The following is a 22637-nucleotide window of genomic DNA, read 5'->3' on the forward strand; positions in this document are numbered from 1 at the left end:
GTTTAGTGCTAACGGTCTCAATTAATTTGTAATATTAAACAGAATATCAAAATCACGGAAAATGATTTTCATCGGTATATTTACGGTATATAATAAAAATGTAAAGGTATTATTTGGAATATTTGGAATCAAACCGCGGTCGCAGAGAAAAGAAAAAAACTCGTTATATGTTACATACATTTATATACAGAAGAAAAAGATCCCGTGCTTCCAGAAGGGGTGACATGAATGAACAAATCCAATAAAAATTTCTAATATATAAGGCGCAATCCAATAAAATTAGGATTTATAATAAGCAAAATTGATTATTCAATCGGACTAAATTATTGTTTCAGTGGTGAAAGTCTTTGCAAGCTAATAAAATCAAATATAACATCAAAATCGAGGAATATAATTTAAGACTACGGTATATTTTTATAATGAGAAGGTAAAATTTGATATACTTTATCGATAGTGCCGCAGGAAACTCGGGCTGGCCAAACATCGATAGTGCCCACCATCGATGGTGGAAATAGTGTAGGTATCCTAGATTACCCTAGAAGCAATAGCTATAGCTATAATTCCTCATCCATATTATAAACGCAGTATTGACGGCAGTTAAGATATCTAATATAAAAAGATACAGCAAAACTGTAATTCTCTGCGATAGTCAAGGCGCCTTAAAGGCTCTGAAGAGAAATTAATCAAATTCATACTTAACAGACGAAATCCACCTCAACATGGACAATTCCTTCACGAGCAACTTTATTGTGCACTGGATACCCGGTCACAAGAACATTGCCATTAATGAAAATACCGATATACCAGCCAAATCAGCCACTAATGTAGGCAAACTATTTAATTTGCCCCTAACATTCGATGAAGTAATAAGAAAAGTTAAAATAAAAGTTTAGACGGATTGGAACAATGAGTTCAAACACCAAAGGAATTTATTTTGCGTAAATTTACAATGAAATTTCAGTCAAACCATGACACTGGGCTCTCGACTGGAGTGCAAAAAACATAAAGGTCATAAATAGACTGTTAATTAATCGAACCTATGATAACGATCTTTTACACAAAATCAAAGTCAGAAACACCAACATTTGCGAAGTTTGCAGCGTTCTCGACAATGCGTAACATGAAATCTTCTCATGCCAACGACATGCTATTATCTGGAAAATATATAACAATTTTTATTGCTTTAAAGAACTTAAGGAGCTATTGCTCGCAAATGAGCCTTTTATTTTTAGAAAACTAGCCAAATTTATTAATGAGGCTAATTTGGAGATGTGAATCGAAACACACTGGATTTTATTCAGATCGGGTTAACTCGGTGCCAACGGAAGTCACTTGAGGAGCAACCTTCTGTTGTTCCTACTTTCTGAGGCAACCTTCTGTTGCAATACACATCTACAGCTATCATACACAACAATCCATTCCACTGCTATATATTTTGTTAAAGTCTTACACACGACCACACTTTAAACTAAGCATCATATTGTTTAAATTATAATAATATACCAATGCAACACCATGCATGGTCTCATTAACAACCATCGATAGTCCAGAAAATATCGACAGCCCCATCATCGAACTGAAGTACCTGGTCAACTCATCGTGCGACCATCCAATTTCGCGGCAGCGATTAAATACCAAAAAAAATATATATAAATCCTAGGTAACTAAATCTTGCTGCCAGGCGGAAACCATAGGAAAGCTGTTGCTATTACCCTCCACCTGCCGCCCCCACAAGTGTAAGTATGCGCTGTGTTTGTGTGCCTGCAAGTTCCCTTACTGATACACACACTCACACACACACACACATGCCTACACATCATATGTTGATAAGTTCGTGTGTGGAAAGAACAACAAAAGCAACGAGCACTTCTTCATATGTGAATCATTTGTAGGGATTTGTCTGTCTGTTTGTTTGTTTGTTTGTGTAATGCAGAGCAACCCAACGTGAAGTGAACGCGAACCGTCTGCTGGTTTATTTGTCGCCCCATTTTCAACTATCTATTACTCTACTTAGCCGTACAGACGCGTCATCGAGCCTGCCCAGCGAGCACAAAACAACAGCAGCAGAGCAGCAGCAGAAGCATTAGCAGTAGTAGCAGCAGACATGTCCCAGGCCTTGAACAATCCATCGGGAGGAGCCCCGCACCGCGATTACGGTGCAACGGGTGAGAGTATCACGCCCGAAGTGAGCTTCGCTGCGCCCGGTGGCTCCTCCGGCTTCAGTCCCACAGAGTTCATGTCCCTCAGCGAGGACATCGGACACAACATCACGGCTGTCCTCTTCAGCACCAAGCAGCTGGAGAAGCAGCTGAAGCTGATTGGCACGCCCAAGGATCTGCCGTCGTTGCGGGACAAAGTGCACAGCATCAACACAAAGACCAATGGCAGAATTCAGACCATCACCGTGGACCTGCAGCGCCTGCAAGCCGTCGTCCGGCACGGCGATCGCCAGCAGAAACTCCAGCTTGAGAAGCTGACGCGCGAGTTTCACAATGTGGTCGAGAAATACTCCAACTTGCAGCGCAGCATCTCGGCCGCCATGCGACAGAGCTATCAGCGGGCTCTGGGCTCCGAGCACGAGTCGGAGGTGTCTGCGCGGGCCGAGCTGCTGCAGCAGCAGCGCCAGGAGCAGGCTGGCCTGCAGCAGGAGCACGACTTGCTGGTGGAGCGCCACCGTCAGGTGGAGCAAATCGAGTCTGATATCATCGATGTGAACCAGATATTCACCAAGCTGAGTGGACTGGTGCACGAGCAGGGAGAACAGATGGGTGAGTACCCACAGAGAGTGGAAATTCTTGATTTTAAAGTCTAAACTGATGTAATCTGCCCTGTCCTTTGTTTTTGCGATAGATTTCATTGAGAACAGTATTGAGCAGACCGCCACCAATGTGGAGGATGGACATTCGGAGTTGGCCAAGGCGGCTAGAAGTCGCCAGAGCTATCGTCGCAAGATTCTGATCCTCTTAGTGATTGCTGTGATAATAGGTTTAATCGTAACTGGCATTATTGTTGCCAAATTGAACAGTTAATTGTTTTATTTATATTGTACACAAACAAACACACACACACACACACACACACACACACACACACACACACGCATACGGATGCATATATGAGTATAATTAATGATTTTTGTAAAACAATTTATATAAAAAAACAACAAAAACAAAATTGAAACGTTAAAAACTCTGTTTAATCACCAAGTGAGCAAAGACAACAAAATAACAAGAAAACAAGAAAAGAGAGAACTAAACGGAAATACAATATTTATAAATATAATATACACACATTCACATAAACAAACAAACAAACACACACATGGATAATTAAAATCCCATTTAACTGGCATATGTAAACCAATTATTCAGCGCTTTTAAATGTTACTCATTTCTTGTTGAACAAAAAACAAAACGAAACGAAAAGATTATTGCGAACAACTTAAGTTTGGCATTGAATGTAACCAACCACCTTGTATTTAGTTTATTAGTTTAAACTTAAAAGCAAGCAGTATGCAAACAAAATATATGTTAAATAATTCAAGTTATAATTAAGCGAGCCTGCAATCGAAAATAAACAAACAACTATGGCCCAAAATACATCAATTATAAGTGTATCTTGAAATAAATACTAGTATCAATACGAGATATTATCACTGAACAAATTGTTTTGGCAATAATTTCATTTTTTTAAATGTGTGCGCCTTTGTGTTGCGAACAGCTGTTCCAATGGTAGGCAAAGTTGGCAGCTCAAAAAAGCAATCGATATATATGTTTCGATAGCAGCCATCAGCGTACGGCCACACTCACAACCAACCAAAACAACGTGCTGCGATTTTCGTTTTATAAATTATAAATATACAAAAAACTACTTATTCAAGATGCCACAGGGGAAATTCAAGAAAGCCAAGATGCCGGCTGCCATGCAAAAGAAGAAGCAAAAGCAAGCAGCATTCACACGCCGTTCCAGTGAGTAGCAACAAGTTGCCTGCTGTCCAGCACATTGTTTATCATTATTTTTGTTGTTTTACAGATGCACCCATTCAGGCTAAGAAGGGCAAGTTCAATGAGACACAGAAGATCAAGGCAGTAATTTCAAAGTCTGTGAACAAGAGCGTGGAGAGTGAGCTGCGATCCCGGGCCCACGAAGGATACATTCAACTGAGCAAAGCCCAGGAGGCTGTGGCCAAGCATCACGCCTCACAGGCGGCAGCGGCAGCCGCAACCAGCACAAACGCAACCAAACCTGTAGAATAATTTAGTTTGTAGTTAAATAATCTTTGTATATAGCACTCAATTAAAGCCTTGTATATGTATGCCAATGGACTGTACAGAAGTTTTTGAGTGTGTCAAAGGCAAACAGGCGCTCTCAAGGCCTTGGGCCTTCAAAAAAATGTTTGAGAACTTTGACGTTTTTCTAATTTATGCCGAGACCTTGCAGTGCTCCATTGAAATAAGTTTTGCAGTCAGCTTCCTACTTATCACAATCAGTTTGTTTAATTATAAAAATAGTTGGCGAACAAAGTTTGTTCCGCTGACATTTATTGGACGATCTGTCCCTGCCGCGTGTTCCTCGCACGAACCCACGACAACGACAGTCGGCTATTCATGACAAAGTTTTTATATATTTTTTTTGGCATTGGCAGCAGCTTTGAGGAAACGAAACGTAAAGGGAAAAAAGTGCAACTAACAATTTCTATTTAATTTTCGCGTTTCGTTTCGTTTGCTATGCAAATTCTGTGCGCTTTTGATGTGCTTTTAATTAGCCAGCATCCCGCACTCACACACCCACCTCACGCCCCCCCCACACTAAAAACCCAGGAAAATCCATTGCCAATTGCTTGTTGTTTTTCCTTTTTATGCACTTTGATTCCGCGCTTTCAATCGCATGCAAATGAGCCACCCTCTTGCCTCCCCTTGCTCATCTCTCGCTAAAAACAGGTGAGGTGACAGAAGCCCTGCCCTGCCCCTACCCTACTCCGCTGCGCTTTTGTCGTTTTTTTAACGTTTTGCGTTTTTAGTTTTGGCTGCACGAAATTCAAGTGTCCTTCTCTGCTTGTTCAGCAATGCATGCAAATGNTCTTTGTCGTTCTCTTCTTGTTGGGACAGGGGTGAAGATGGGGTTTTGTCGTGGGGGGGGGGGGGGGGGGGGGGGGGGGGGGGAGTGGCCTTTTTGATATGCAATTTTAGTGCGAGTGTTGAAAAGGAGCATTTGATAGCAGGCATTTGTGTTTTTTTTGCACCTAACCAACACTTCTACCCGCATAATGTGGGAGTATTAGTTCTGCCAGTAAAGAACGTCTAAACTTAATGAAATACAATTTGGTCCCGAATGAGACACATTTTTCGAGGGGACATCAAAATGCATTACATATATACGAGTTACTATTGAGTAGGGTATCAAACAGCATCTACTCTGCATAGAGCTACATCCTAACCGCTTGGGTATGCTTTTAATGTAACGTCTCACTTGATCAACTGTCATAACGTAAAGCGCTTTCAGAAATGGCAAACAAATTGCTGGGCATAACCAGAAACACTTGGCTATTTGGGCAATCGGAAAAGCTTTTAAAAATGCACTTCTACCTTAAACCAAGCTTGGAATTCGCATTTTCCACTACAAAGAAATTGTTTCTGTTTTTCGTGATTGTTTGTCTGGCTTTCGACATTTCGGCATTCCGTTTTATGGCTTATTTAATGGAGTATTGCATTTTGACCGCATTTGCCTGGAATTGATTGATTTGCAATTGCGCTGCAGCGGTTCAGCTCTCTCTCTCTCTCTCAGATCGCATCTCTCTGCCTGCCCACACGGCTTAACTCAGTCCATTTAATTAAAATATTTTCAACAAAGGGAACGGACACCTTTCACACACTTTCGCACTCACAAAGGATAAAGTAATGTCCAAAGCGGAAATCACACCACCGGACAACATCCCTTTACATTTTTCCATCGTTTAAATGATGTACACACAGACACACACAGCCTATTTGTGTGTATTTGCTGGGATACCTTCAGCTGGTCGGGGACACTATTTGAATATCGACGTGTGTCCCAGTGGCGGACATTCCAGATATAGTAGCGCTCTGCCGCTGAATGCTGTACGATGCGGTGCAGTGCCACCGGCTACCTAAAGTCGCCCCATCCTGGCCACGGCCAGGCCATTCTGGTTGGTCGGCCGCCGTCTCATTGTGTGCGAGGCGCGCATGTAAATTTGTCCAACTGCAAAGGCAAACACTTGAAAAGCGAACGAGCGACGACTACAAACGGGACAGCGAGGCCAGGCCGACTGTTTGCGGCCACCTGCGGCATTTCACTCCATTCGAAATTCGAATCCATTTTCATTATTGTTTTGCTGTATTTTTTTGCATACAATCGAATGCTTTGGTTCATGGTTCAGGTGGAGCGAGGCTGTGCCCATGTCCATGTCCTGTCTCGGTGTGAATTTTGATTTATATGATGAATGACAATGAGCTAGGACTTAGACTGCATTGGAATGCATTCGGTTATTCAGTGATCCGCTGTTGGGTTTTTTACGCTTTTGTCTGGGGGATTATATTTGAAGGGTAAATAGCGAGAACCGTACCGATTCGCTTTGGGAAATGTTTTCATTTACTCTTTCTATATTTCTCACTCAGGAATCGCTCTCTCAAAATCCTCAGCTACCAATAATATACATTAAATTTCCACCTTGGCTACCCTGAGAGAATGTGTGGAAAAAGGGAAGGCAACCAAAGATTCACCTGTCCACACGGATTTCTAACTTTTAATACATAAATTAATGCTTAAAACCAAAAAAGAAAAACAACAAGCAGGGGTAAAAGAAACACAAAGCAATCCACAACATTAAAAAGATAAAGACCTGCCCGGCCATTGAGAGATTCCACCTGCAGCCGCAGTCCCCAGTCCCTAGTCACAGTCCCCAGTCGCTCGCTCGCTCGCTCGCTCGAGATCAACAACATGTAATAATCCCATCAACATTTTTGGATACGCTTTGCAAATGAATTGTAGAGCGGTCCGCGTAGTCGGCTGTCCCAAACCGAACCCGAACCCGAACCCGAACCGGACTCAGCGCGGCTCAAAGCGTAGATAATAATAATGTGGAACCGAAAATGAGCTCTCGGATCGCTGACGACTGGCGACCGGCGACTGGTCAGAAGGAAGGAAGGTTCTGCATTTGCACCTGCAACAGTCGCTGCAGAAACTTTGATGAGCCTTGCGTGGCCTATAATTAAATTGGACTTGTAGATACAGTTTGATATCCTCCACGTTGTGCTCCATAAAACATACAACGTATATGAATGTCTCAAGACTACATAATGGTTTCGGCAGTAAATGACTTACATTTACATTTCCAGAACGCGCATCGAGGTGTGCTCAATGTGAGAACTATTGTGAGAACTTCTGTGTAAAGATAATAGAAGTTTCTGCGTAATATACCATAACGAATGATCACGAGCAGAGCCTTAACTATCTGAAATGTCTTTTAGCGGAAAAGGTACAGCGGTACTACTAATACCCGAACTCGTCTTACTTTAAGAGCAATTTCCCCACCATTCAGCTAGTGCTATCTATTCGCTATCCGGACATTATTTGCCAAAATAAAATATTAAAGAGCGGGGAGAAGTATTTCACTTCCGCCTGAACACGAATATTCTCTGGTTCCACAAAGAAAAACAAAGACAGGGAGAGGCAGAGGCAGAGAGACAAGAGAAGAGCGAAAAAATCTGCTGTTAAAAAGAGAGGGGCACATGCAGCAAGCGGATGTAAATGTGCCCAGCTGCATGCCAAAAACTGCAATTGTCATCAATACAAGCAGCGGGGGAGCACGCAGGACGAAGGACGCAGAGACTACAAAGCCAATTCATAAAACAAAAGCAGACCGAGCGAAAAGTGAATTTCCATAACGGATGTAAATAAACCACATGAGATCGATTACCTCCCCAGCGTGCTGGTGCGGGTGCGGGTGCGGGTGCGGGTGAGTCCTGCTGTCAGGATAACAGATGCAGGAATATATACATGGGCATCGGTACAGGTACTGCACCAACACACTGCACACTGCACACAGCAATAATAAAGCATCCATAATATCAGTTAACTCAGTCAGCACGAGTGCCAGAGAGAGAGGAGAGCAAGAGGAGAAGGCAACACATATACAAAACGAGGCATAAAGCTCGCAGAAAAAAGCAGAGCTGAAACATCTGTCCCCCCTCTTTCGAAGGAGTAAGCCGAAATCCGGCAGGTTTTAAATTTATTTAAGCCAGGCCAGGCCGAAGAAGTGAGAGACAGATACAGATAGCGCTGGCCGCAGGCCTGAATGTCAGAAACAAAAGCTCATTAAGGTATAGCACCTGGAGTTCGTGCTGGACCAAGACCAAGGACCAGGATGAGGATAAGGACCGAAGTGTAATGCGCCTGCGCCCTCGAGGGCAAGTCAGAGTGGGGATCGGCCCCATAAATGTGTCGATATTATTACGGTAAACAGTCTGATGCATTTTAAATTCAATTTTAAACTCATCTTGCACTCTCTAATTGGGCTCTTTGCGAAAGCGGATTCTCATTCAGAGTCCCCCGAATCCGCCCATAATGAGCCCTGATGGACTGTGTCATCAACCAAAGCGATTCTCGGATGAATGGAGAGAAGGGCTTATTGAAAATCCATCAAAATGTTAAGTCTTCGGGGACTAAGTGCCCCACTAAGTGCTCGAACAGATGCTTATTACAGGGTATACCTGATTGACCCAAAAGGGATAATGGAAAACAAATAAGTTGCGGTTTGGGGCTCATGGATTTAAGGCTAAACGATGGAAATTCATTAAGAAAATGAAAGTTATAAAACAAAGTGTGTTAAAGCTTACGTGAGAAAAAAGAAACCTTTATCAACTCCAGCAATATAAAAACCAAAATAAGAAGTTCCCTGGAATCACATTCAGCTGCCAGCTCACAACAGAATAATTCCAAAGTCATCCATCGGTCATTGTAAAAGAATTAAAGAAACCCAAAGAGTCCGCCGCCTCTACACGAATGGTGTAAAGAAAAGGTGCACTTTGGCCCAAGGACAAAGGGATCATCTGAAAGGGGACCAACGCCTACAGACGCACAATGCCGCAATAGAAACAGAGTTTGGCAGAAATTGTTCTCTGGACGGAGGTGGAGTCGGACAATGCATTAATCATCAAGGACCAATTGCAGAGGAGCCAATCAGTAAACCAAACAAGAGGAATGAACATTTTGTTAGATCAATGCCATAAATGTCGCTGCAGTTTTAATATAGTAAGCTGATTTTTACGAGTCTCGTCTTCACACTTGCCTAGGGGAAGCAGCTGAAAAATGCCTCAAGCCGAGGCCGAGGCCGAAACCGAGGCCAAAACCGAAACGGAAACCCAAAGTGCGAGCCACAGGAGTCCACGGGAGATGCGGTCAACAATGGCCTGGAGAGGACAAAAGGGTCGGAAAGTCATTTGAGATTCGTTAAAGAAAAATTACAAGAAGTTTTTGCGGAGCAATTACCAGGTGTAAGAACAGCTCTCGAGGGCGTGGACTAATTGTTCGACTCCTGGCCTGTACTCCTCCTGGCTTGGAGTCTGGTCTGCTGCTCCGCCTGCCGTCCATTGGCCCGTGTAGTTGCAAAATGCTCTTGACAAATGCAATTGCCAAGAGCAGGAGCAGGAGCAGGAGCAGGACTCTCTCCTGTACATTCGGCAATCAAATGTGCGCTGTAATTGTGCCCTTCTTTTGTTGGGCCAATTGTTCTGTTGGCCACTCCTCATCCTTTGTCGGCATCGATTTGGGAAACTTTTATTGAAAAGCATTTGCTGCTGGTACAGCTAGGGGTATGGGGGTAATGGGTCCTGGTCCTAGTCCATTGTCGGCTCTGCTCCACTGAAGCGTTATTAATGTGGACTGTCCAGAAAGCGGAGTTTGATTTGTGAGTTTGATTCTCCCTGTTTTTGGGAAATTCCAATACTCGGAAGAACTCTGAAGTACTTCCATTTGAGGTTGGATTGTGCACCCGGGAGATCAATCTTCAATCTGAGCTGCTTTGTACACTAAATGTACCTTTTGCCTTTGGGCAAAATCGAATAATCTGCAGTTTAAACCGTATCGTAAATCGCATTCAAAATCAATAGCAAGGAAGAGACTTATTTCCTATCTATCACTTCGATCGAAGGCAGCCAGCAGCCGGCAGCAGGCCGCATTTCCTCTCAGCCAAGTGTTTTATTTTGTTTTTTTTTGGCTGGTTCCTGTTCGGGCCGCAACTTCCTTGGCATTGTGGTTGAGTCTTCGCCCCCGTCCCTGCTTACATTTTTTTGTACATTTTGGCAAACTTCTCGGGTGTCAATTGAGTGCAGAGGAAGTAGGTGTATATGTTGTGGTTGATTCAGAGGATACCTGCCAGAGGCTGCGGGGATGCTGCCTCCTGCCTCCTGCCTCCTGCCTCCTGAAAGCTGATATGTTCGCTCTGGCATTTGTCTAAAATGTGGTTTTCCCCGGCATTTAATTTCTATTTCAACATTGCATTTGTAATTCGAGCTCTTCCCACAGGTGTGGAACTGGAGCAGGTACCGTTCTGCTCCCCTGCCAATCTCTCCGATGTGTATTTAACGCTCGAGTCCATCGGTTATATATTCATGTTACCTTGGAGAATATTTCCCTGCTCTGTGTTTGCCTTTCCCTCAAATTGTGCGTGCTAAAAACAGTTGACATATCCATGGGCGAGGCTCTCTCTCTCTCTCTCTTGCTGTTTGTCTGGGGGCTTTTACCTTTACTTTTTACCTGCGATCCTGCCAACTCACTTGGCGCTCCTTAAAATGTCAAATGTTCTTGGGGACCATCCACACACACACACACACACACACACGCAAACATCCCACATGTGACGATGGTTCTTCCTAGGCTGCTAATGGAAATTGCGGCTGCGGTTAAGGGCGCCGTTTGCCGGCGACTTCCTGTCGTGCTTGACTGAAGAAATTTATGCTAAAAGGTTGTAAGTTTGACGGAGGTGAGACCACACTCCCTCTCTCTCTCTCTTTCGCTCTGAGATATGCCGTTTCTTGGGTTATCTATTAGAACCTCAAGTATTCTCAACTAAACAAAATGAGCAGTGTATGTGAATGCCCGAGCAATTTGCCTCGACAAAATGCCACACGTCAGGGTCCAGGACCCTCACTCGGACTCGGACCAGGCCTAGCCCATCTTTCGGTCTGAATACTGAGCCCCCCCCCCCCAAAAGACTGCTTCTGCCTGGGTGCGTGAGGCGCCTGGAAAAGCATTTTGTGTAAATGCGGCGCAAACAAGCTCCAGACTAATTACGACAGGGAGATAACAACGAGCGAGCGAGCAAGCAAGCAAGCAAAGCAGGGCAGACCACACACCAGGATCTCCAGGATAATAATCTAAGCAAATTTATCAACCCACACATGGTAAAAAATATGGTATCCCCCAGCAGAGGATACGCCACAAACAAGCGAGTGAAAAATTATGCGCTGTGGACTACAATAGACACATGGAAAAATAGGAAAAAAGGAAACCACCCAAAATAGAAGTGGGAGTGGAGGGAGCAGAGGGTCCTCTGTGATGTCTGCTGTCTGCCGAGTGTGAACTTGAGGCAAGCAAAAAAAAAACAGGACACGTGCCAGAGGCCAAATAAAACGGACAAATGAAGAGCCAACGAGATAAGAGTCGAAGAAGGGAACCCACAAACAGACAGGAAGGACAAAAGGATATTTCCTTTCACTCGCTGTCTCTCAGTTTAGTTTCCCAGGAACTGGAAAATCTGATTTCCTTTTTGGGCATAAAGATCATTAGGGGAACACCGCCTACAAACAAAAATCCTCTGGGCCAAATATTTGCCACCGCATAACAACTAAATCTTCGGCGGAAAAGATGTTGCAACATGGCCTAATCCCAGATCTTACAATGTCCTAAGCCGGTTTGGGATTAAATTGGCTTAAATAGGAGCATTGGCCAGAGCAACCACGGCAGGAGAATAAAGGCGAAATGTATACATTTCATCAAGGATTGATCCTGGTTTTTGTGTTGTCCGCATAATTTTGCGCATTCTGTGCGGCAAATGGGAGAACCCTCTCAAACCCGCTCATCCGCCCAGAAACTTTCTTCCTTCGCCTTCGCCTTCGCCATCGCCCTGGCGTCTGAGACGACCGACCATCAATCATCGTCAGGCTGCGGGGCACATTAGCATTTATGAACTTTGGATGAGTAGATTTTTACAGGGGAAACCCGAAAGGTAGGGGTTGGGCTTGGGGCTGTGATGGGTTGACTTTAATAAGATTTTCCATAATTTCATGCGCTTGTGCATATTTGGCAGTCAATTAATGTCAAAGTAGTTTCAGCTTTTGGCCTGCAATCGATCAAAATATAAATGCAGCCAGCCAGAGCTGCCTTCAGGGTTAACCTTGGACCTGATGCAATGAAATTATTTGACATTATTCATATGACCGACAATGAATATGAATGATGACGCTGACAGGGATGTCTGTACTCAAATAAAAAGAGGGAAAATTAAGGTGTTGATGTTGCCCGATAAAAAACTTGTGGGACGGCGGTTAATGATTCTGTTTTTTCATTAGACTTCTTCCCATCAATTTGAAATGGTTATTAGGATGCGGTGCTGCTAAGTCGCTTGAAACTAATCACAAAATTCATGGGAGAACACAGCAAGTTCTTCATTAAGATTTCGGTTCGATAAGAGCTGGCAAATTGTAATTTTCCAGCTTAAGAAACGCTCACATGCATTCAGTTATTAAAGAAGAAAGCTGAGGCAATCCTGGCATCAATAATAAACAGCAATAGAACGCCATTTAATGCGATTGCAAATGCCCTACTTAATCCATTAGTGTTTGCCCGCAATTATTCCTGTCACATATAGATTCGCATTAAGCTCATAAAACTCATTCGATTAAGATAATTAAAATAAACCGAGAATCCCCAACGCTGTCTAACGCTGAAACACTTTTTTGATTTTTTTGTTTTTGCTGGCATTTTTAAATGCGGCGATTTAACTGCCAGTTTGCATTATGAAATTTAATCCAATTGTTGAAAGCCGCCAGAGGAGTGAACTGCCACAAATAAAAACAGCACAACAATCGAATGATACGGTAATTAGTTAATTTATAAATATCATATAAACTGCTCATTTATGAATTCAATTAATGTGCACAGAGCCGTGTCCGCACTGGATTAAACTCTAATTTAATAACTGCTCTGAAAGAGCATGAAAAAAGAGGAGCACACAGATGGACGGGCGAAAAGTATTCATTAAATGGAAACCGCAAAATGGTTGACAAATCCCATTCAATGATTTACACCACAAAAACCGAAACCAAATCCGAGCCCGAACGACTGTCAGCGGCTGTGAATGGGATATCGCAGAGCGGCCACAGTTGCTGACACATGGCAGAGGATCGGCTGTCCACAGGATCCCTGGCCACAGATGCGTTTACAAGTTACTCAGTGCCCTCCCCTACATCCTTGTCCATATGTACATGGACATGTACATGTGTCATGGATAGATGACTACTTAAGGGAGCTGTCAATTGCCCGGGCTAATGTTTAGCCTTGGATATAATTTATGCACACGACCGAGCCTCAAGTGGATGCGCTTCTTGAAACGAGATGAGATGAGATGAGATGAGGTCTGGGCCACGCCTGCGCACATCTGTGTAACCTTAGACCGCTGCCGCTGCTCCACCTTCTGTTCCAGCTACAGCTCCACCTCCGGCTACTCTTGTGGTGGAGAGCCCATGCCAAATGCCGAGATAATCACATTGTTGACTGCAACTGCAACTAATTACAAATCAATTTGAACCAGCCCCCAAAGGCAAAGGGACAGAAACCAGAGCTGCCAATTCCCCCTAGACTGCGGCTGGAGCTAACCGCAACAGGAAGCGAGAGAGAGAGCGAAGAACCTCCTTAGCACCTGCCAGCACCCCATTAAAATGTTATGGAGCCAATGTCAATGCCAAGTTTTAAAACACAGAAAAACACACTCAGAAATGAACTGACAACTCTCCCTGGCCGTAAATCAGTGGCGACAACTTTGACATCCTCCCTCCCTCCCATTCCCTTGTCGAAGTGACGAAAAGAGCAGACGAAAAACCTCATAAAAATTGTAGGCATCTCGATCTGAGATGGATCACATTTGATGGTTGTGCGTGAGGTTTATGAGCCCCAAGCAATTGAGATATAGACAAGATGAGACACAGCATAGAAATATATACAAGGCTGGGATGGCATTCTGTGGCAATATAGATACGAGAGGGAGATTTATGAAGGAAGAGATGGATCACTTTTGTTGGATATGAGTTTGAGAGTTGTTAAGGATCTTTGATGAGCATGGAAAAATAGATATGGTAAGATGGATCACAATGGTTTCATGGATTCTAAAACAGAGACGGGAGGCGTTCTATGCTCTGTGCATGGAACACGAGCAGCGCTGTCGCGTAAAAGCTTCGTGCGGCTTCGGCTTATGCATAGACAACCGCTGAGGCGATAGGGAATAGCATGAAGCAACTATAAAGGAGGGCCAGTCGGCAGCAGAGCTCCTCGGGTAAATTCCCCCCGACGACCATTTTGGGACGCAATTATGAGCAGCACATACTCTTGTTATAGTAAAGTTGCTCTCTCTCCCTCTCTGCACGCCCTTTCACTTGCAGTTATTGACAGCATTGTTGCGTTTCCCATTCAGGAGCCCACGGGCCCTCCTTTATAGTTGCTTCATGGGGAATAGCTTCGTATTTTCATGCACAAATTCTCAGCTGCCGCAGCGGCAGAGAAGCAAGAAACGTTTTGGACTTCGTGTCTGTTGTGTGCGCAGTGTCGACCCTACTTCGAGAACAACAGCGTTGTTAGCAGAGCAGGTTAACAGACTGTTAACAGCATGTGGCCGCTTCCCTTTACAGCGCTGTAAGCGCCCTCTAGCCTTAGCTTGTAAGGCAGAGTGAGTGGAAATAAAGAGTGAATTTTAATAACGAATACATATTCTCCTGCAATCATGCACAAATATGTCTGTTAGGGGTACTCTGATCTTTCCATCCAAACTTCACAAATATCTTCCACCCCTGTGCCTTCGCCTAAGCTTATTAGTGATCAAGTTTCTTTGGGATATTCCTTAAACCTTTCTCAAACTCTGGCGTGCATAAGCACTTCAGCTTCGATGCCTTGCCATTGTTCGAGGAGTGGAACCGAAAGGAGGAATCATTTGTCTTCTAATTATGATTTCAATGGATTGCCAAAATCAAAGAAGGCGTAATTCGCTCTCACCATCTCTGCGGACGGATGAGGCTCCCTAAAGGCGGCAAATCGAATCAAAGAAATAACAAACAAACAAACAAAAAACAGAAAAACAAAAATATAAGAGACTCCACTCACCACTCACCATTGTTGATAGACAGGCTCAGGCTCAGGCTCCTGAAGAGACGCAAAAGGAGACCGCAAAACACACTCAGACAAAGGCTGGAGGCCTCGGGAATACAATTTGCACAAAAGAAGCGGAAAAAGCGATCAAAGAGGCACAAGAAAGGAGCGGAAAGAAGAGAATCGGCATCTCAAAAATATAAAGCAGGGACGCTCAACACACATGTCCAATATTAAGCAAAAAACCTCAAAAACCGAAACCCCTAACCCGAAACCATGCTGCCAGCTTAGGACTCCTTTTTCCTTTGCCCTGAGCTCGTCATCTGCTTTGTTGCCGGGCCACTGCGTCGTCGTCTTTAAGCGCTTTAAGCGAAAATTAAAACATTTTACGCCGCAGGAGGCAACATCATTCCTCAGCCAGGACAACTGCTTGGGGAGCGTCTTTATGGGTCTGTCTGTTGTACGGGTGAACATCTTAGAAACTTTATTGCTTATACGACACCTCTTTAATCCCGAACAAAGTTCTGTGTCTCATAGCGGGGCACTTAAAATTTCTCTTTTGTGCCAAATTTCCCACTAGCTGCACTTAAAGTTTTCAGTTTTTCGTTAGTTCTAGTGTGTGTGGTGGGTAATTATTCACAACACAATGCTTATCAGGTCCAGCAAACTGTGTCCACAGTTGGACACGTATTTGGAGCAGCCAGAGCCGCTCGTGCCCGCATCGGAGGCCTCGTAGAGCTCGTCCACGTGCTGCAGTTGACGCTCTGCGGCACTCGTCGTTGGCCTAGAGAGAAGAGAATAAGAGGTAGAGAGGATGAACCCAAAGGTGATTAGCAGTGACCCCTGGACGACGGACACTCACATGAATAGAATTTGGAATATGCTGCCCAGTACCCCATTGTGGGCATCCAGAGGCGATTCGTTGACCTCGCAAATGGTGCGCAGCAGGCAGGAGGAGCCATTGTACCCATAGTGGGTCAGGTAGTTGATAATGCTGCGATAGAAGTCGTGGCGCCTGAACGGTATCGGAGATCTCATCGAACGGCGTCTCACTTCGTTTTCTTCATCGGAGGCGCCGCCATCACGTGCATTGATGGGTGTAGTATTGCCAGGAACACCCATGAAGGGATCGTCAAGATCCCACTGAAAAAAAAGATTATAACTGCTTGATCTAAAGTACCCTTTGGGAGGCGCTCACCCTATCGATCCACTGATTGTAGGAATCATTTGAGGGCAGCGCATAGTTGGACTCAAAGTTGAAGGCCATGTACACATTTTTGGGTGAAAGATCCAGCGGTATAGCCACAGCAGCCAGCAACTGCAAAGCAAGTCAAAGCTTACATTTACTTTTGGACCCAACAATACCTACCCCAAAGGATCCCTGGCGTGGAAAGAAGAGAAAACCCTGCGCGAGCCTTAAACCGAGGATCAATAGGAGACCCAAACAAATTTGAAAGCGCGGTGAACCCATCTTAAGGAGAGCCTTCAGCGAACTAAGTTGCAGTTGCAAATTGCACGTTGCACAATCAGTTAGAAGACAGACAAAAATGGGCGTCAGAAATGGCAGCTTGGACGAGACTGCTCTCTAATGAGTGAGTGAGAAATGGCTTACGGTATCAGACGGCAGCTAAAACAGAACCGGAATATGCAAGATTTACACAGTTACCACATGACCCCGTCTCTGGGCCTCTCTTGGAGCGTCTTTGAGCGCCACAAATGGAGAGGCGAGAGGTGCTAATTGCTAGAATGTGTAGCATTCTTCCACTCGCGAGAAAGTAGATGGCTTCTGGCTGATTTGATTGAGAAATCAAAAAGAAAATCCGTGAGTTAGAAAAAGAACATTAAGAATACTTTTTAGTATCCCCCTGCCAGAGCTGGCATTAACAACGCGCTGGGGAATCGCTTAGCAAAAATCATAAAAACAAGAACACACAAATGAAATCCAGAATAGCAACTATTACGGTGGGCTGTGTTCTCTGCCAGATGCTGCACATGGCCATGGCCACTCTGGGCAGCTTATCCAAGCACGAGCGCAGCAAGAGAACGCCCATACCCTGGCTGATCTTTCCCACAACCTCGCCCACACGTGTCATGGTTAGTAGCGATCACACCGACCACCATCCTGATCCACTAACCCCTTCGATTGCTCCCACAGTTCATTGGCGGCATTGGTTTACCCTTGGAGGACCTCAACTTTGAGGCCGTGACCACGGGCTATGTCCTCAAAGTGGAGTACTGGCTGCCCATCTCGCCAGACGACTTGAGGACACCCACAGCCCTGCCCATTACACAGGTGGCCACGCCAGGCATCACCGGTGCCCGCAGGCAGCGGAAGCCCATGTTCGAGAACTTTCTGGTCGGCGTGGATGAGCTGGGCAAGAACACCAGGAAGATGCTGACGAGAACGAACAAAGTGCTGAGCAGCTATCGCTGGACTGTCTACAAGGGACTGGAGGGTCTGGCCGATCGCCTCGGCTACCAGGGCAGGATCTGTGTCCTGAAGAGCATTTGCGAGGCTGCCGAGGAACCCTTTCACTTTGCCAATGGCCTCTTGGCGGATCTCTTTCACATTCTGCTGTCGTAAGTGGAGGACAAAGAGCAACCCGAACTCATTCTTATACAGTTTTTCCCTTTCCTTACAGTCCCTCCTCTTCGGTGGACAAATTGTCGGAGCATGCGGACAATGAGTACTACTATGCCGAGAAGATGGGCCAGTCCGGTGCCGGTTGTGATCGGGTGTTCAAGGAGTGCCGCCGGAGTCTCCTGCAGCACTTCAGCGAGCTCCACCACAACTTGGAAAAGGTCTTGTTTTGAGCTAATAAACCAAAAGTCTAACCATAAACTTTCGCTCAGTGTTCTTCTTGGAAACGGCGATTAGAAACAAAGCAGACAAAATGTGGAGCCCAGCCCGGGTGCTAATTGGGCGAACGTGAAGTTCTCTCTGAGGCCACAGTGACGTCCCGCACATTGGTCAGACCGTTGGACCCTAGATCGTGACTCAAGTGTGCCACATTGTCCAGCGTCTAATGTCACTTTCGGTTTTCTAATCAAAGAAAGTAAAAAGTTTTATTCATTTGGTTGTTAAAGTGAAAACATTTCGATAGTCCCGCATCCAGTCATAATTTGCCTTTGAAGCTGAGTGGTCCATGTCTTTGCCCGTCCAGGATCTCAAAATGAATGTGAAACTGAATGTATTTCTTGTGCTTATTGGTTCCCTCTATCTGGTTGATGGTGCTGTCTTCAATGACAGCCACAACCATCACAGTGAGAGTGAACTGCTGGTGCGTAAAGCCCGTTGGCTGCCGCTGATCTTTCCACGAGCCAATCCCACCAGAATGCAAGTAAGAAACTCCCCAATGGATCGAAGGAAAGATCTCTCACGCTCCCTTCTTGACAGATGATCATTGGCTTCGGTATACCCGTGGAGGATCTCAAGATAGAGTCCGTGCTCACAGGTTACGTGCTCAAGGCGCATTACTATTTGCCCTATTCCGCCAAACAATTGAGGGTCAAGGATGTCCATGACATCACGGCACGTAAGCTACCAGCGAATGCCACCATCTTCCAGAAGGTAATGCAGAAAACAGACGAAGAGCTTGGTGTGTCCTCGTGGGATATGGAAGAGAATGTTCAGGCTCTGGCCACCTATCGCTGGTCGGTGTACGAGGCCTTCCAGGCTCTGGCCATTCGCATGAACCTCCACGGACGAGAGTGCATCCTGAAGAGCATCTGTGAGAGTGCGGCAGCTCCGTTCGATGACAGGAATGGCCTGCTGGGCGAACTACTCCACATCCTGCTCACGTAAGTGATAGCCCAACTAAATGGAGTCAGAGAGAGTTCTTTGCTAATACTCTTGTTTCTTCATAGACCCTCCAGTTCTGTGGATACTTTGTCGGAGCATTCGGACAACGATTATCTGCAGGCAGAACGCTTGGGCGCAGCTGGCACCGACTGCGATCAGGTATTCCAGAGGTGCCCCAACTCATTGCTGCAACACTTCAGCGATGTTCATCATTTAGGCAGCGAGTTCCTCCGAATGTTGGGCTGATCCTAAGTGTGGTATAGCTCTAAAATTGTGATAATTACATTAAGATACCATCTAGAACACACACATCGCCCGGTGGAAGCAGCTTCCCAAACAATCTGAGAGAATGCGCTGACTTCCTCTGTGGATCATTTCATTTGTTGGGGCGTGAAATTTATGCAAATATCCGAAGATAATAACTCTTTTTGTTCGGCCTGTCCTGGTGTGGCCTCAACCTACCCATCAAGCAACCATCTTTGGGTATTTTCTTTACGCTCGGGTGGTCTTCAGCTCCCAACAATCAAAACGTACGCATCTGCGGCGCTGCCTCTTTAGGGTCTATTGTCTTCTAATTCAATAATTACAGCTCGAGCTTTGGCTACCGGGCTGAATGCGCGCCAGTGTTAGACAGCGTCTGTCCGGGGTACCCACCACCATCTTTTGGGTCTGTGTCTTTCCCGTGTACCTGCGTACAAATAGGCGTTTAAATGCAAATGTCTGCGCTGTAATTAATACGCATATAATACGCGTATTATGCTAATGCCAATGTCATAATGACTTGAGGAAACCAACCAACAAAGAACTCACACACAAAATATGCTTTTCACACTCAAAATGCAGCTCTTGGGTTCGGGTGTTCGGTCTTCGGGTTCAGTCATATATTCATCACTGTGCCGGACTGCATTGTTAATGCCTTTACGTACTAATTAGCTTTGACAAAATACACACACACACACACACACACACACACACACAAAAGACAAAGCTACTAAAAATTAGTCTCTCGGGGGACTTTCTCTAATGAAGTTCCCCAGTTCCCAGGCACTTGTGCGTCGTCATAGGCGTCTCTGTCTCTGTCTCTGCCTGTGTCTTTGAGTCTGTCTCTGTTTTTTGATGACAAGAGTCTGATAAGCGTGCAGAGAGTGGAATATATTTTGACAGGAGCCACGGACGACGGACACTGGAATGAATGTGTCTGGGGAGCAGTGGAGCAAGATCGTAGGGATCCAAAACATAAACTAGTCTCTCGAGATGCACCTTTCACAACTTTCATGTTGTGTTGTTGTGACTACCTTTGACCCCTTGCAGTCAGAGATCGGGAGGTTTTCGGGAGGGGAGGCTGGGCAATCATTTTTATTTTGATTGCCTTTCTTTGGAAACAATTTGTAGGAACATGCAACTTAACGAAGTAATCAGAGGCCAACTCCGAAAAAGCGGGGGGCCAGATGCTTATCCGAAGCCAGGCCGGGCCAGCGACAACTATTTTATGGCCTGATGTGAGCAGCAGGAGTATGAGGATGAGGATGAGGATGAGGATGCTCCCTCTCTCTGCTCGTATATGGCAAGTCTTGCTATTTTTGGTAACCCTTTTTGTTGCCTCGGGGGACTGTGGAGGAAAGTGGGTTGCTGCCTGGAATTTATGCTCTGTAATAATTCTTGGTACACACAACTAAGTTGGTACGCAAAAAACAATGTAACAAATTGTTGTATCTGGGAGCACTCTGCGTATGCAAATTCACAGACTGCCAGAGAGTCAAGTCAAGAGTGTGTCAAGAGAAGCACAGAGGAGGGTTTAAAGTTCACTCTACTCTGTAAGAGTCAATCCATTTCAGCTCATTTAATTCCCATCAACATAATCATCCGCATCCTCAGTCGATTGCTAGTTTTATCTCTCAATTCCAAATGAGTTTTGATGGCAGTTCCCCCCTTTGATCTATATCGCTACTTGACTTTAACGGTGCATCTCTCTCGCGCGCTCTCTCTCTCTCTCTCTCTCTCTCTCTTTGGGGCCATAAAATTACAAAGATCTTATCTCGGATTTCGTATATTTCATGCTAATTAAAAGATATTTGTTTAGCGATAAACAATAATTAATCGTGCTTATTTTTTCCCGAGCCTCCATCCTCCACCCTCCACCTGTGCTCCGATTCTCAATTCATTCTCTCCGCCCTTTGGCGTTTCCCTGATTGAGTTGTACGTGTATCCCCCATCTATCTATCTATATGTGGAATCAGTTTCAGGTGGTTTTGGTTGAAATAAGCCAAATCAGAACCGTGGGATGGCTCTGCTACTCTTCCCCTGAGACCATGACGTATGCACATTGTCATCATAACTCTGCCCATTGTCTCTGATTGTGGCTCTCAGACACTGTATCTTTTGCCTTTGCTTTTTGCATAATTCCCTCTCTGTGTGTGCGTGTGCTTGTGTGTGTGAACTGCAGTTTATTATTTAAACAACGTGACTAAATTTACGCAGTGCAAACGGAGCGCACAAGACCCAGGGAAAAACACCCGCAGGTGGTAAAACAAAAATAGTAAACGCTTGCACAGTGGCACAACAATAAACAACACACAATTTGGGGGGAATCAGTGGAGTGTGCAAATGTATCTGGAAGCACTGTGCACTGTGTTCTGGCATATGCAAAGTGAGCGTGGCTTTGGCCCCAGACAATTTTCGCATGATAAATCGTTAAAGGAATATGAAAAACTCGCGAATTGTAACTGAAATAACATACAAAAAGATGGAGATGGCGATGGCGATGGTGATGGTGATGTAGAGGGGTAGATAGCAAGGGCAACACCCCCTCGCGCTCCCCCTCCCCCAGCATGGATACCTTTTGTTTATGCAAAAAGCTTCGCGGAATTGGCGCTACGTACGTGCCAAAGCATTTCATGGTCTGGCAACTTAATTCAGGAGGATGGCAGGCCAACCCAGCCCATCCTCCTTCTGCCTGCCATATGTTTCCTTCCCTCCCCACCATGTGCTGCCTCATGCGGATTTCATTTCCATTCATCTTCTGTTTGCTCGCGTCTGTGCTAGTGTTTGTTTTTACCTCCCCCCGCGCTCACGTGTAAATTTTCTCAAATAAATCATTAAAAGCTGCGCAGCGTAGGAGCTTCGCGGAGGCACATTGACATTGTCGGAAGCTTTTCAGCCCTGCCTCCTGCCAGACTAGAATCCCCAGTCCCCCTTTGTCCTAAGGCCACCTCTTTTAATAGTAATCAACGTGGGAGTGCACATTGTGTGTCCTGAGTCAGGGTGCATTTCTATTCATAGACGCCTCTCCGGCTGCCCATTCATAAAGTCCACATCCAGGCGCCGTGCCATTGCACTCATCTCATCTCAAGGGAACTGCACGTATGTCAGAGTGTCCTCTGGGTGTGTGTGTGTGTGTGTGTGAAGAGGTTAGTTAGTGGCACTTTAGCTCTAAAGTTTATACATAAATTTGTCATTGGCATTC

General features: G+C 45.1%; 5 protein-coding genes across 5 annotated transcripts; 4 read left to right on the forward strand and 1 right to left on the reverse strand.

Annotated features, from left to right (window-relative positions):
• Nucleotides 1-1597: 1597 nt before the first annotated feature.
• LOC117579718 (syntaxin-12) lies at nucleotides 1598-3409 on the forward strand. The gene is made up of 3 exons (XM_034265712.1): nucleotides 1598-1736; nucleotides 2015-2768; nucleotides 2851-3409. Exons 2-3 carry the CDS (start codon nucleotides 2105-2107, stop codon nucleotides 3027-3029), a joined length of 843 nt encoding a protein of 280 aa, XP_034121603.1. The 5' UTR covers nucleotides 1598-1736; nucleotides 2015-2104; the 3' UTR covers nucleotides 3030-3409.
• A 375-nt stretch (nucleotides 3410-3784) lies between these two features.
• On the forward strand, nucleotides 3785-4325 carry LOC117579720. Its single transcript, XM_034265713.1, has 2 exons — nucleotides 3785-3968; nucleotides 4033-4325. Exons 1-2 carry the CDS (start codon nucleotides 3881-3883, stop codon nucleotides 4254-4256), a joined length of 312 nt encoding a protein of 103 aa, XP_034121604.1. The 5' UTR covers nucleotides 3785-3880; the 3' UTR covers nucleotides 4257-4325.
• Nucleotides 4326-15828: 11503 nt separating this feature from the next.
• Nucleotides 15829-16875, reverse strand: LOC117579362. Its single transcript, XM_034265196.1, has 4 exons — nucleotides 16742-16875; nucleotides 16571-16690; nucleotides 16235-16515; nucleotides 15829-16156 (listed from the first exon to the last, which is right to left on the reverse strand). Exons 1-4 carry the CDS (start codon nucleotides 16841-16843, stop codon nucleotides 16009-16011), a joined length of 651 nt encoding a protein of 216 aa, XP_034121087.1. The 5' UTR covers nucleotides 16844-16875; the 3' UTR covers nucleotides 15829-16008.
• Nucleotides 16876-17176: 301 nt separating this feature from the next.
• LOC117579550 lies at nucleotides 17177-18210 on the forward strand. Its single transcript, XM_034265468.1, has 3 exons — nucleotides 17177-17466; nucleotides 17528-17952; nucleotides 18015-18210. Exons 1-3 carry the CDS (start codon nucleotides 17308-17310, stop codon nucleotides 18184-18186), a joined length of 756 nt encoding a protein of 251 aa, XP_034121359.1. The 5' UTR covers nucleotides 17177-17307; the 3' UTR covers nucleotides 18187-18210.
• A 308-nt stretch (nucleotides 18211-18518) lies between these two features.
• On the forward strand, nucleotides 18519-19420 carry LOC117580444. Its single transcript, XM_034267001.1, has 3 exons — nucleotides 18519-18713; nucleotides 18770-19173; nucleotides 19240-19420. The coding sequence occupies exons 1-3, from the start codon at nucleotides 18519-18521 to the stop codon at nucleotides 19418-19420; spliced, it is 780 nt and encodes a 259-aa protein (XP_034122892.1).
• The last annotated feature ends 3217 nt before the right edge of the window (nucleotides 19421-22637 follow it).

The sequence above is a fragment of the Drosophila guanche genome, unplaced genomic scaffold, assembly GCF_900245975.1.
Source record: "Drosophila guanche unplaced genomic scaffold, DGUA_6, whole genome shotgun sequence".
Taxonomy (NCBI): Eukaryota; Metazoa; Arthropoda; class Insecta; order Diptera; family Drosophilidae; genus Drosophila; species Drosophila guanche.